This window comes from Coffea arabica, chromosome 7e, assembly GCF_036785885.1.
Source record: "Coffea arabica cultivar ET-39 chromosome 7e, Coffea Arabica ET-39 HiFi, whole genome shotgun sequence".
In the NCBI taxonomy this organism is placed as follows: domain Eukaryota; kingdom Viridiplantae; phylum Streptophyta; class Magnoliopsida; order Gentianales; family Rubiaceae; genus Coffea; species Coffea arabica.
In genome coordinates, this window is record NC_092323.1 from 5,784,172 (window position 1) to 5,797,946 (window position 13,775).

Here is a 13,775-nt window from a genome sequence, read left to right on the forward strand (position 1 = left end):
GATTTCACTCTAAATTGACGAATTTCAGTACTAATATTACAAGTCATTAATGCAACGAAACTATGAATTTAGCTCTTCCCTTGTGCACTACTTCAGAAATTGTTAAATAATCAACTGCCAAAATCCTGTGTTTAGTAGTCCACTTCTAGCTTCTACGTTGAATCCTTCATTAGTTAGAAATTCTATTTTCGATCGGTTCTTTAGATGAACTACAAAATATCAGACCCAGCGAAGATTGAAGAAAGAAGACACCGAATAGGCTTATATAGCTGATAAAGAAAATGAAAATGTTGGCTGCCAAGTTTTACAAAGGACAGGTGGAGAGGAGAACGATCATCTCCAACCCTTTCCCTCTCTGAGAACTTGGCAAAGGAAAGAAACCATTAAATGGAAAAGATATAGCATCACGCCGTCGCGAGGGTCCGTCACCACCAATCACCTGCCTTGTTACTGCTTTTCAAGCAGTGGGACACGTTATCACAGTTACGGGGCCGCTTCTCGTTACGACCGTAAATTAAATGAAATGATGCCACCTTCATAACAACAACTGAAACCTAAACGTTGACATTGTGCATGTACTGCCATCGAACATTTGTCATTGTGTTGAACGAAAGTTCGCTGCATCTGAAACCTAAACGTTGTCAAAACTCAGCCCACCGCAAAGCATGCCGCATGGAAAACATTACCAGCACAACATGGCAGCAACCAAAAGCACCAAAACCACGGAGCAACCAAAAACTAGAAATTACTTTATCAGCTGTCAAGTCCTGATGCCGAAATTACTATAACAAAGTCTGCAATTGCACAAGGATTCCTGCTTTTGAAATTTCTTTCCCTTTTGCCCAAGAACATCCTCAAATATGAGGAAAAAAAAATACATCAAATGAGTTGCATAGAGCATTTGCTCTCTACACAAAAACCTAATCTAACAAGAAGAGACGGACTGATTCAGTAAGCCTATACTCTCTCTCATTAGGGTAGTCATGTTCAAAAAATGATCTGTTAAGGTAATCCAGCAGATGCCAGTCAAAAGTCTCGCCAGCAAAGATCAGAAGTTGCACCTAGGCCTGCTCCGGATATGATGTTTCTGTCAGGAAAAGAATGACAAAAATCCCAATTTGCACAAGTTAAACGAATGCTTTACTATGTATGTTTCTTAGCACGGCCACTTGAAGGACCGCCATCCTCTTTTTTAAAACCAGATGTCTCGGGCTTTTTTGCCCATGCAGGAGCTCTGTCTGGCTCATAACGATAGTCATAAAAGAGTTCCTCTCCGGCACTGATCCGTTCTTTGGCAAATATACCAACTCTGTGATCTCCAGCCACCATAATGACCTGCCAAAGAATTAACAAATCAATAGAGCAGGATATATACAATACATCACAACTCAGTCACTCCCTCTGCCCTCAAGCATTTACTTTTCACCCTTACTTTTGCATAACAATTAGGATCGGGAGAATGATTGGCAAACTTCAACTTGTCACCTTTCCTAAAAGCATCAAGCACAAACTGAAAACAAACAATATTAGTTTATGCTCTTTCCAGAAAGGAAACGATTTACTGATAGAATCCTTCCACAAAAATTTTAGATTTGAAGGGGACACCAGAAGTCATGCCTGATCATTGAGATTGAAAAGAAAAGATGAGTTTTCACGATCATATATCTTCCCGCGCTTATCAGCTTCCCGATGTGAAATTAATTCACCAGTGTATTCCCCAAGGTATTCATGTTTTGCAACATTGTTCTGAAATGCAAATGATGGTAAGTCCAATAAAAATAAGATGACAAACAAGTCATATGCCAAGATAGTACCTTCAGGAATGCTCCCCAGCCAGATACATCAGATCTTCCAAGTAAAACCTATAATAATCAACAAAATGGTACCAGTTATACTGATTAATGAGTCAAGCAAACTTGATGGTGCAATATGTCCCATATCCCCAAGAAGTCTAGATATATCTGAGACGACAATAAAATATATATCTTTGAAAACTATTTTGGGTGAACGTACTCTGGTTCAAGTTTATCATAATGCTTCACAATAAATGAACTAATGACAGATTATTCAATTCAATAATTTTTCCTAGGCAGCAGATTACTATTGGTGAATAACATCCTTCAGACTCGCCACCAAAATAAGCAATAAATAGATCTGCAACCAGAACTCTAAAGCAGTCAGTGAAGAACAACTCAGAAGAAGAAAAAGGAGAAACCAATAGTAAGTACGATTGACACCTCTAGTAGTAGCAAGTCTATGGGAACCATGTACTCCCTCAATCAGGACACTAAGATGATAACTAGGAAAGAATTTAAAAGTAGTAGCTGCAAGTCTAATGACAGCAACATTAATAATAGACATGTCCGAAAAGATTAGTTTTCTAGACTTAGCACCCCCTAAATCATGATTGACGTGGAATAAGAATAAGGTAAGATTGAGTGGAAGCTTCATCAACGGCCGTAGGAGAGAATAATTGTTTCAAGCATCATGTTTGAAATGTTTCTCCCTCAACAATTTCTGGTAAAAAGTCAGATAAAATGACAACCACGTATATTGTGTGTGCTCATTACACATACGTACACACATGAAAATGAAATTTAAGTCATAATTACCCTTTGTTGTTGTTTCAGCAGAAGTTTCATATTCCTGCATTCATAATTATCACCCCTTTGGGAAGGAACCCCAAGAGTACCGTCACCACAACTGCAAGGCAAACTGAAGTGACTTAGATAGGAGTCAAATGTGGAATGGTGACTAAAGATATCACTTCACACCCACAAACTGGATACATCGAAGAGAAACTTGTAGTTGTGACAAATCACAGAAATTTAATTGGTAATACAGAATTCAGAAGGAAGGGAGCTTAAAGTCATTCTATCAATCCAAATAAGTCATTTTGTCATCCCCACTTCAGTATCTACCCATAAATTACTGAATAAATATTTACCATTTAGAGGTACAGCAGTATTTCCATGGTAATGAGTCAGTGACAATGGCTGCTGAAAAGATGTCAATGTTGATCACTGCTTAACAAACAGATCAGGAAGAAACGAGTCTTCCACACACTGATGCAAAAGTTAAATATGGCACTAGCAACTGAACTTTCAGGGGGCAGCACATTATTAAAATGACACTTCATTTTTGTACAATACTTGCTCTCATACAAAAAATGCAAGTTTCTTAGCGGTTGTCCTGGTATTTACATCATCCATGAGGTGCATCATGTGATGTTGTCCACAATAGTTAGATTTTGAGCTTCTAATAAGCCAAACAAAAATCGTTGTCCCAATAACCAATTACCAGCAAAACTAACATACAAAAGACAAGCACCCACCATATGTCCATTTTGTGCCACTTTAGTGGACAGATGAAGTTCTATGCAATAATTATATTTGACATTAGTCAAAGCATAATCACCCAACAATCAGATGCTAACCTGATCCAGCAATTTCGGCAGACATCAGGATCACATTCCCTATCTGCAGCAAAACAAGGACATTGACGACTTCGGCACTGACTTTTAGCACAATGACACCCTCTGAATCGGTTTTTACAACTCTTTGGGCATCTGGAATAGAAAATAATTGTATATCATCCACAGGATTCATTGTAATGTGAAATATATCAGCAAGAATAATGTTACCTGGAATTAAACCTTGCACTACATAGGATAGAACAAGGTAAATCTCATTTCCTAAATATCTGTACTGTCTGATAAGAATCTAACCCAAATATTTTATGCCATATAATCTATTGCCTTGCATTCTCCACAAGTTGATAAATTTTAATAAGTCAAGCAAAAAAGCCTACTATAATGCACAGCATCCACACTTGACAAGGACATCTACCCTAGCGGGGTAGCTCACCAACAGCTCATGCTGAGGAGGAAGAAGTTGGGCATGTTTTCTTCTTTTTTGTAATTTATCTGTTTGTTGACAGGTATGAATAAGAATTGACTTGCCCATTCATCCTTAACAGAGTGCTTAAGAATTTTGCAGAGGAAAAACAACTCACCCGCAGTATTTTTCACAACATGTTCCATTTACAAGGCAGGGACACTCTTTTCCACAGGGAGATTGACATCCACATGGGTTGTACTGACGACAAGGTTGATCCTTCCTCTCAGAAATTCGCTTCCTAATTGAATGGTATCCAGCAGATTTCCAAGTATACTTTAAGCGTCGAACTCTACCTCTCCTACGCAAGAATTTTGACCTTCTCCGAACTCCATTACCCTATTTCATTTTCCAGACTCAATATGGTAAACATTTTATGATAGGCTGGAGAATGTTATACAACATTGAGATGAGCAAAAGGGAAAGTACTAACCATGGTTTCTTTGCCATCAACCTTGTAATAACCATCAATTAGAGCATTTGCTCCATCACCAGATTGAGAGATTAGCTTATTATCATAGCTATTCATATACAGGAAAACTTCAGAACACGTCTTCAAACCATTCATCAGATTTCTAGCAATCAAACAACTGTGACAAATCAAAGATGCATCAGAGAATTAACAAAATAAAGAGTGCAATCTCCTAGACATACATAAACCGTTAGAAGCTAAAAGATAAACTCCACAACAAACAAATGAATGACCTCAAAGTATTCTAATTTGACAACTACAGATAAACATATTGAATTTCAAGAACCCGCCACAAGAAAGATTCATCATTCACTTACCGCATAGTGGGTGGAGTAAAACATACAGATTAGCTATTATTTACTGCAACTAGCTCCATTTGGTAAAAAAATCATTTCCTTCAAGACACTTGACTATTCACCATAAGACACGCTGCAGAAATGTCTTGCTAGTTTAAAGATTCTCAGTATCCCCAGAATAAAAGGAGCACAAAAGATTTGAATTATACTTTCTTATGCCATATAAGTCCAGGAAATAGAGTCCCACACAAGAAAATACAAGAACACAAGAAACTTTCCAAGTTTAGCTTGAGAAAAGATACGCAAGAGGTAGAAAATAGATATTAAAAAATATCAAATACTTGAGTTGAATTTACCAACCTGTTCCGGCCAAAGATCTCTAGACCCTTCTCATACAAGGCCTTTTCAATTGGTTTCCAGGATTTATCATCGTTAACTTCATGTTGATACAAGCCCAAAGCAAGCAAGTCATTTTTCCTGGAGGTATCATCCTTTCTTATGACAGGCTGGTTATCCATAACCAAATTTGGTGGGCAACCAGAAGTCTCAATCTGCAGAGGTTTGCAGTTGTCCAAAGCCGGAGATATCCGGCGAGGCCTTCTTGCATTTGGAGATTTCAACTTCAGGGAAGATGAACTTTCATCTCCATTTTCCTTCCGCGAATTAGATTGAAGGCTTAAATCTTTAAAACCCAGAGTTCCACTTTCAAGAGGATCAGAATCAGAAGCTAACATTTTCTTCTGCCTCTTCCTCATGGAAACTAGCATGTGCTCAGCTATCCGCTTGCTATTCCTTTTCTGTGTACCACCTCTCTTGACAAGCTTATTCTTCGGTGGCGATGAAGAAGGCTGAGCATCTGCAACCTCAATTGGAGGTCTAATCTCAGAGTCACTGCTTTCACATATATTTTTTGCATTTGATGAAGTACCATCACTTTGTGATGATTTTGTTCTCATTTTCACAGATAGGCCCAAATTCTTCCTCCTAGGCATCTGAGCACTGGCATCAGATGGCGGGAACAGATGTTCTTCAGAAGTTCCCTGTCCTGGAGATCTTATAGATGCATCACTTTCCAATTTTAAAACCTGAAGCGAATAAAAATTACTGGTAACAAATGGTAACAGACATGTTGTAAAGATTAACTACAGGATAACATACGTGCCTAGACAAAATTTAAGGGAACTGAGAGAGAGAGAGAGAGAGAGAGAGAGAGAATAACCAGCCGATAGCAGTTTGCACCACAGGGATCCTTTTCTGCATCTGGACAGCATGATGGAGGTGGTTTCTCAGCCTAATTACAGGAGTAAGCAATGAGATAATTATGTTGGTATTGGAAGGGTTACAAAAATCAGATGTAGGTGGTTCTCAGCCTAATTACAGGAGTAAGCAATGAGATAATTATGTTGGTATTGGAAGGGTCACAAAAATGAGATGTTGATATATTCACTTACAGGAAATATTAGATCCTGTGAACATCCATGCAATCTACAATCAAAGACCTGAAGGTAGAAAAAGAACAAGAAGAAATCACATTTAGTAGCCTAATTAAGGAGTAGGCAATCCAATGATTAGTTAAAGAGCCATTATTTGAGAACAGTTAAACAAGATGCATACAAGACATCGACGACAAAATAGATTGTCAAAGGAATCCAAAGCAGCATCAAGATTCTTGTCGAGATATGAACTTATAGACCCATCGACATTCACATTGCTAGTAAAACCCATATCATTCCCTTCTTTAACAAGATCTTCATGTCTTGCCTGTACAAGATGTTTGATGGTGGTTTATCTCTGTAAAAAGCAAGCAGAAAACAAATGGGAAACAGCTGGACCAAAGTTTGCACTATGACCAGTTTCAGTTAGACAATTGGATCTTAAAGAAGCCCAATTAAACTAGGACTAAGAACCCATCTCGCACGTCCAGCACATACCTTTATTTCATCAGGCTTCCTAGAAAAGCACTGAGCCAGCAAATCCAAGATAACATCGGAAAATCCAAATTGTTTGACAGTCATTCTGGTAAAGCGTGGGAAAAAAGACATATCAGCACCTCTTATAATATCTATCATAAAAACAGCAAGATAGATTTCACAACAATGCATTTTGTCAGTAAGAAACGACTTCAGAGCTGCAGTTTGACAGGAAATAACTCCAGGTTGGAAATCAACTACTCTAAGCAGGTTCCAAAAAGGGCAGCTTAAACTATTCATGAGCTCAGCTTTCTTTCCCCAAATTCTGCACCTAATTAAGAAAGTGTAGAGCTCAACAGAAAATTTAAAGACGCAGATTCTTTTTAAAATTGAAACGGTTAATCTTTTCCAAACCTTTCTCCTTCTAGGACCTGTTAACGAGGCGAGATGGATTCCATTTCATAAAAACAGCTAAAAAGCTGCAAATATTTCCATAAAGTACACAATGAAAAGCAGTGTGAGATTTTATTACTGCAGAAATTGGGCCTTCCGTCCTGCCCTGCTGTCTAAGTGCATTGGAAGAAGGATAATTGGAATTAAAAGATTACACTATTAGCAGTTAAATGGAAAACAATTTTCAGCTTGTCCCCAGTAAAAGTCAAAACCATGGCTAATGCATATTAAAATGAAATGTAAGCAATATATTTGATGTAAGTTACAATCACAAAGTCTATAACAGCATATTGAGATTGTGCAATTAATATCAGATAATTCATAAAAACCAACCGCAAAATATAATCTTCAGACTCCGTGAACTCTTTCTTTTCATCTTCTTCCTCGATAGCATCTTCCTCACTATCACTGCAAATTAGGGCTTCGCCACCATTCTGGTCATAGTAAATTCTCCTTCTACCAACTACAGACTGATCCTCTGTCATTCTCTGATTTCTACATCAAATTTTAGCACAGAAGTTCAAAGAAGAAGAAGCAACATTCAGAACATAAAAAAGATAATTGTGCAACAATAGAGTGGCACCCTAAACTACAAAAAAAAAAAATTTACACAATGATGAAAGATAATATCAGAAAGTACAACCCTTTCACAGTCTGCATCCACAATCATACACAGACAGAGACGCATAGACAGCCAAATAATCGAACCAATGGCTGACAGGAAATAAAAGCATTGCATGCCCAGCCATTTGTTGCATGACAGTGGAGAAGGCATATAAGATGACAATGTTTTAATCCCATATTGTTCATAAATACGCCTAAAAACATGTAAAAATTACAATCTTAATTAAAACAAATGAGGCCTCCTCTATGCTCCATACTAAGATAGTGCAACTTGGACTCAGATCTAACTGTAAGACAGTTAAGTGGCTATGAAGTCATTAAAGGTGAAGGAAAAAAAGGCTGCACCTCAAAAAGCACATGCAGCATGTAACACAATAAGCAGATATCTCTAAGCACAAATCGATCTTGAGAGAGTTCCGAAATCAGAAAAACAGGGCATGTCAGGCACCACAAAATAATTGCATTAACTACAGAAGATCTGGACGTTCTACTTATTGAGTGACATAGAACAGTCAACTCATTTCAACTACTACAGTCATATGGCAAAAAGCACTCAAATATTGTCCAGCAGGAGCTTGGAAAAGCTACAAGTACCAGTTACCACCAAAATCAATGACTTGCAGCAGAATCAAAACAAGATGAGTATGATGAAAAATCCCTAAGTGACTCAAATTATACTTCAAAATTGTTATAGACTGCTTAAAACTTAAAATTTCCCCAAAAAAGAGAAAAGGAAAACAAAAAGAAAAAGAAAAAGTTGTTCATTCTCTGTTACCATCTCGTGAATAACAAGAAAAGAGGAAAAGAACTTCTCTCAATTGAAAGAGTGTTGGAAAACGAAAAGGATTAAGCACAATTATACATGGACACTGCCTCTTTCCTGCAAAAGACAATCTTACCACACCTGTCCAAGAAAATCCAGGTGGTATAAGGAGGTAATCTTTTCACTTCAGGAAGTTTAATAGGACGGACTGCATTCTTGACTGCAATACTTGATCCTAAGAGAATTGCTGAAGAAGCATATCCATCTTCTTGGGGACTGTTACCATCACTATCTCCACTGCTGGTACTGATTCCATTTTGCATATCAATTGCATCTTTCTGCCTCTTGGCCAACAAATCTACAGCTTGATCTGTGCCATTAATCTTAGGATTCCGTTCTGCTGACAGCTTAAATAGATTTTTTGTTACATCGAATAATTTTTGTGTATTTTCTTCCATTCGTCTCTGGAAAAGCACAATTTGACAAGAATGTTTCTCAATCTATTACTCAAAAGACTAAAAAGTTTAATCAATATTTTAAAGTTCAATGTTGCACCTTTACAAAAACAGTGCGTTCAGAGGCTACTTGTTCCTTTAAAACATCAATGATTGCCTGTATTTCCAGAGCAGCTGGAGTCTTTGCATCAACCAGCACAATCTGTTTATTAAACAAAAGATCAGGATTCTTGAAATGATAAATTTCCATGTGCTACACTATGGATATAAAAAATCATTAAAAAAAGATTGCTCATAGGATGATATAAGGAGACATGCAACAAATATATGCAACAGATTAGACAATACTCTTCCATGGCAATAACTCAAAAGAAAAAATGCACACACACAAACACTTAAAGACTAAAAAACTAAGTTTCTAGTTTGGAAAGGAAAACAAAGAAAGTGTGCATGGTAAATCTTGAATGAGGAGTGCAGGAGGAAGGAACTCAAGCATGACTACTTTAGAGGTGATACTCATTGTCAAAAACTGCTGAAACACCATGGACAGTAACAAGTAAAAGATCACATGTGAACAAGTAAAAGCTGCATGCAAAATTATGCCAATTTCATCAAGCAGTAATCAAATGTATTAACAACCAATAGAATACATGCCAACAAATCTTAAGCAATAATCTAAAGTTGAAATAGACTACAATTCCAACACCAGCTGATAATTGTTGATAATTGTTGTTAGCTCCTTAAATTTCAGTGCCTGTGCTCCTAATATTCTATCCCGCAATACAAGAACTATAGAAAAATTGAGAGAGATGGACGGACAGACAGACAGAAGGCAGGGAGCAAAGCAAGAGAAAAAATGTGTAGATGGAAAAAGACACCATGCATAGGTTTACCAAAATAGACATATAAACAATCATGTTGCATATAACCAAAACAAAAGTACATGAAGCATTTACAAAACAAGGTGGTTAGATAAACATTTTGTATTACTGCTAAAGGGTTATCAGGAGGGTCATCATCAGGGTCAGATCGCCAAGCATCTTTGGGAGGGTCATCAGGCAGGTCTGAGGGGTGAACGCCATGGGAAGGGTCATCAGAAGCACCAGATCGTTGAGTCTCATTCAGAGGGTCATTATGATGGCCAGACCCTTGAACGTAATTAGGAAGGTCAGATAGGTGGGCAGAAACAGTGGCAGATGCCATAAAAGCTGGCATTGCCAACGCTGAAGGTTGTGAATCAACCTTCAGATCCGCCTCTAATTGAAACAATTGACAGAGATCTATCTTAGACAATCATCAATCTAAAATCCAACTTAAAATGCATAAAGGATCTGAGCAAGAGAGCCACAGATCTGATTTGGCAAAGATAGACTTCCAATCTTTAGGGCACAGACGGCAAGATGGTGTTGGGGGCTTGCAGGAGGAAGATGCTGCTTTAATATATAATCTTAGCAAGGGCAATTATGACAAAATCCCATTTTGCCTTTTTATTTAATTTTGCGTTACATCAGTTCTAAATCTGACAAGGATTATTTATGTTTGTATCAAAAGAGAGAGAGGACTACCAAGAATGTGCATGTATGTGTAACAGCTAGATGAGGGCAAGGAAAACTTTGAATAAAAATAATCATAAGAATAGGCTCATACAAACATATATCAACTAAAACTCATTTAGTTTTCCTCTTCTTTTTTTTTGAAATTCTTTTCCTTCTTTGGGCAGCCCAAAAAGTGATATTTATATCATCAATATTCGAGAAGGGGTTAAGCGTAGTCAACGATGGCAACACCGTCACTAAATAAATAGCTCAAAAAACATGAGTAGCAAAAATTTTAAACTAAGTGAGAATAAAGAGAACCCGGAACAGAAAGAATCAAAAGGATATTCTCATACAAACATAAAGCTACAATCAAGTGTTTTTCATCTTCTTCTTTCTCTTCTCTCTCTCCCTCACTTTTTCTTTTTGTCTTTTTTTTGACAACTTGAGCAGTGGAAAATATGGTGACCACCGAAACTAGTCAACAATGGCCACATGTAAAATAACAGATTTGAGTTTTTACATGATTAAGATAGTAAAAGAATCTGAATAGGATCCATTCAAGTTTTTATGATAGTTTAAAATAGTACGCATTCTGTTTTTTGAAGCATTGCTCTTGTAACAGATTGCATGGTAACAACAACCTTCAATTGAAAAGAAATGGAGTTAGATCTCAAACATGTTGATGAGAACAGAAGTTAAGTACATCTAAAAGCATGATGAATGAAAAATAATTGCTGTGAGAAACCATTAGGAGGGTCAAACACGATAATAGGAGTACAGAAACATCATGGATACCAAGACTATCAAAATACACTAGTAAACTCACGTTGGCCATCAGCCTAAAACTAGCAAATGGTTACATTAATACATTTGCAACAAAAAGAAAAGGAAATGATGGACTTAAGTTCTATGTGCTAACTTAGCTTTGAGGCATTATTTGAACCTTTAATGTCTAACCCTTCTTTTCTGTCTAAAAGTTGACAGATAACAATGAAAGGAAAGAGAGACTAACGAACCTCTTAATAGTTTAACTACCCTTACCAACTTTGCCTTTCTATACTCTCCCTTTTTGAAAATAAAGATTTGGCCTTCTTTTAAGGTTTGTAGTGCCTCTACCAAGGTTTCTTGCACAGAAATAAGCATATTTTCAAGGTTTCTAAATTACAGTGACCAACCTTCCAGTTTCATATCATGAATAACGTTACACACACCTCACTTTTTCCTTTTTCTTTTTAGACCTTTAGATAAGTTACATACACTTCCCGTACATTATGAAATCAACATAATTAACACTTGCTATTCTAAATCTATTTTTGTAGAATAGTAGAGAGACATATATGATGGAGAGTAAAACATAAGCGGCAGAAAAGCATGGAATAGCTTGAAAAGGATAGCAAGAAAAATCATTTTCAAACACTCAAAGGACACTTTTCTGAAATATAATGACTATCAGGGGAAATCAATGTAAGTTACCCATTTTATCATTTTTATAGTCTATTTCCATCCCAATAAACTGAATGATCACCCTTGTCCTTCCTTTTTTATGGATAACTTATCGTCTCTTTAGTTCTTCTTCAACTTAAACTAGCCTACAGCTCTAAAGAGAGATCTATCTCATGCAAAAGTTGGTAGATCAAATTTTCCGGCGGGAAAAAAATTGAAAGAAAATTTTCTCTTGTTCCAGTTTGGAGTTGAAACTTCAGGTCAGATTGACGAACTTGAAAGACAATTTCATGGGGATTGAGAAATCCAGAATGGAATAAAGAATAAGAATGTATTCATGGTTATTAGCTCGGCTAAGACCGAATGATAGTCTTTAGCAGCCACTTTGCATGTCTTTTATTTTCTGCTAGCAGCAATTCTGGTTGTTTCGCACTCCAAAATTTTTTGTATTACAGGGGGATGATGACAAATTTTATAAAATAATAAACATGCAAGGAAATGCCTAAACCTGAGGTAAAATATAAGAAATGTGACAAGCACTTTAGATGAAAAGGATGGGCTTTGAGACATGGTTTGACGTTTAGATGAGTTCACATTCTGCTCTCACTCTTCCTCCCTTGAGCGAATATAGGTTAAATTCTGAGATGTTGCATGTAATATTTGAACAAGCAATGGAAATTCATCAACAATTCTAAGCTTAGGTTAAGCTGGATTTGAACATAGCTTCAAGCACATTCACCTCTGAATAACTTAACAAAGAAAACATATTAAAACATTTCCAAATTAGCATGCTGTTGGTCGGTGCTTGTAAGTGAGCCTTCCGTATAAATCAATACACGTAGTTAAGTTCAACTCAAACCCTAAAAACGCAGGCGTGGGCATGACACAGAAAAAGGAAAAAGTAAACAGCTTGTAATTTTTATTAAGTAACACTAGAAGTTAACCAATATACATCACATTTAAGATAACAACCTAATTACAAATGCTAACAATTTTACTTGTTCAACACACCTGATCAACATTAATCATGAATGATCACAATCCAACCTTATGCCGAAGAAAAACAGAAAGGAAAAATCGATTAGCAAACCTTCCCAGATTGCAAAAATGCACGCACACCTTTAGAAAATATATAACGATAAATATCTAATATCTCATTGGCGATAATGAGAACTTTAATGCGGTATGAGAAGGAAATTATCTACGATGGGACGAAGCATTACGGAAGGATGTTCGGTGAGAGAGTCGGATCCGGAGGGGGAAGAGGAGGTGGATGCCTTGGATGCCGACATTGCCGGTGGCAAAGTTGTCCGCCGACGTTGAGCAGGATCCTGCAATGGAGCTCCAAACAAAGATCCGATTCATTCAACGCCAAGACCAATGCGGCAGGAAATTTTTGGATTTGGTGGGCTGAAAGTTAAACTTAAAACCCTAGGCCATGCTGAATTTTAAGAGAGGGATGTCGGGGGACCATAAAGGAAGAATTCTGGTTATCTTTTTCGCTCTTTTTTCGTCTTTTACTAATATTGTCAACTATTCTATTCCCAGCGGCCGTTTTCTGAATGCGATGATTAGGATTTCATTTTTTTTCACTCAATTAAAATTCCAATCAGGAAGGGCTGAAGACGTAAGGATAATGAATTTAAAACTGAGGGTAGGTGATATTGACAGGACAAACTTAATCCTGCCAGAACAATTTGTTTGCGGAAATACAACATTGCCCTTTTGAAAACTTCCCGTCTGTATTTAGTTGTCCATCAAAGAAAAGACATGCAACTGGATTGGATATATTTGGATTGTATGGAAACCGTAGTCCTATTTCTAATAAGATCTAGAAAGATAACAATTCTTCTAACCCTTTCTCTTATTTTTTTTCCTTTTTATAAAAATTAAAGAATTCTAAAGGCACACGTTTTGCAAGTAGA

At 36.9% G+C, this 13,775-nt stretch overlaps 1 protein-coding gene across 3 annotated transcripts; it reads right to left on the reverse strand.

Annotated features, from left to right (window-relative positions):
• Nucleotides 1-729: 729 nt before the first annotated feature.
• LOC113701850 (histone-lysine N-methyltransferase CLF) lies at nt 730-13,510 on the reverse strand. 3 transcript variants are annotated; one of them, XM_072059306.1, is made up of 17 exons: nt 13,074-13,510; nt 8,970-9,071; nt 8,556-8,878; nt 7,361-7,522; nt 6,596-6,680; nt 6,279-6,425; nt 6,116-6,163; nt 5,884-5,955; nt 5,025-5,749; nt 4,330-4,486; nt 4,015-4,235; nt 3,437-3,568; nt 2,613-2,715; nt 1,815-1,862; nt 1,618-1,746; nt 1,433-1,510; nt 730-1,335 (listed from the first exon to the last, which is right to left on the reverse strand). In XM_072059306.1, exons 1-17 carry the CDS (start codon nt 13,140-13,142, stop codon nt 1,144-1,146), a joined length of 2,793 nt encoding a protein of 930 aa, XP_071915407.1. In that variant the 5' UTR covers nt 13,143-13,510; the 3' UTR covers nt 730-1,143. The 3 variants fall into 3 exon arrangements, with proteins under 3 accessions (XP_071915407.1, XP_071915405.1, XP_071915406.1); XM_072059304.1 differs by lacking the exon at nt 13,074-13,510 and adding an exon at nt 9,860-10,292; XM_072059305.1 differs by lacking the exon at nt 13,074-13,510 and adding an exon at nt 9,860-10,291 and having other exon boundaries at nt 2,613-2,703.
• Nucleotides 13,511-13,775: the final 265 nt, after the last annotated feature.

What these genes read in the sequence shown, in the direction of transcription:
- LOC113701850 (XM_072059304.1), bottom strand. Translation starts at nt 10,084, where the DNA reads ATGCCAGCTTTTATGGCATCTGCCACTGTTTCTGCCCACCTATCTGAC. An exon ending in TGTTGTGAAAAATACTGCGG is followed by an intron (nt 3,569 to 4,014) that starts GTGAGTTGTTTT and finishes TTTCTATTCCAG; the next exon opens with ATGCCCAAAGAGTTGTAAAA. An exon ending in TGCTGAAACAACAACAAAGG is followed by an intron (nt 1,863 to 2,612) that starts GTAATTATGACT and finishes TGATTATTATAG; the next exon opens with GTTTTACTTGGAAGATCTGA.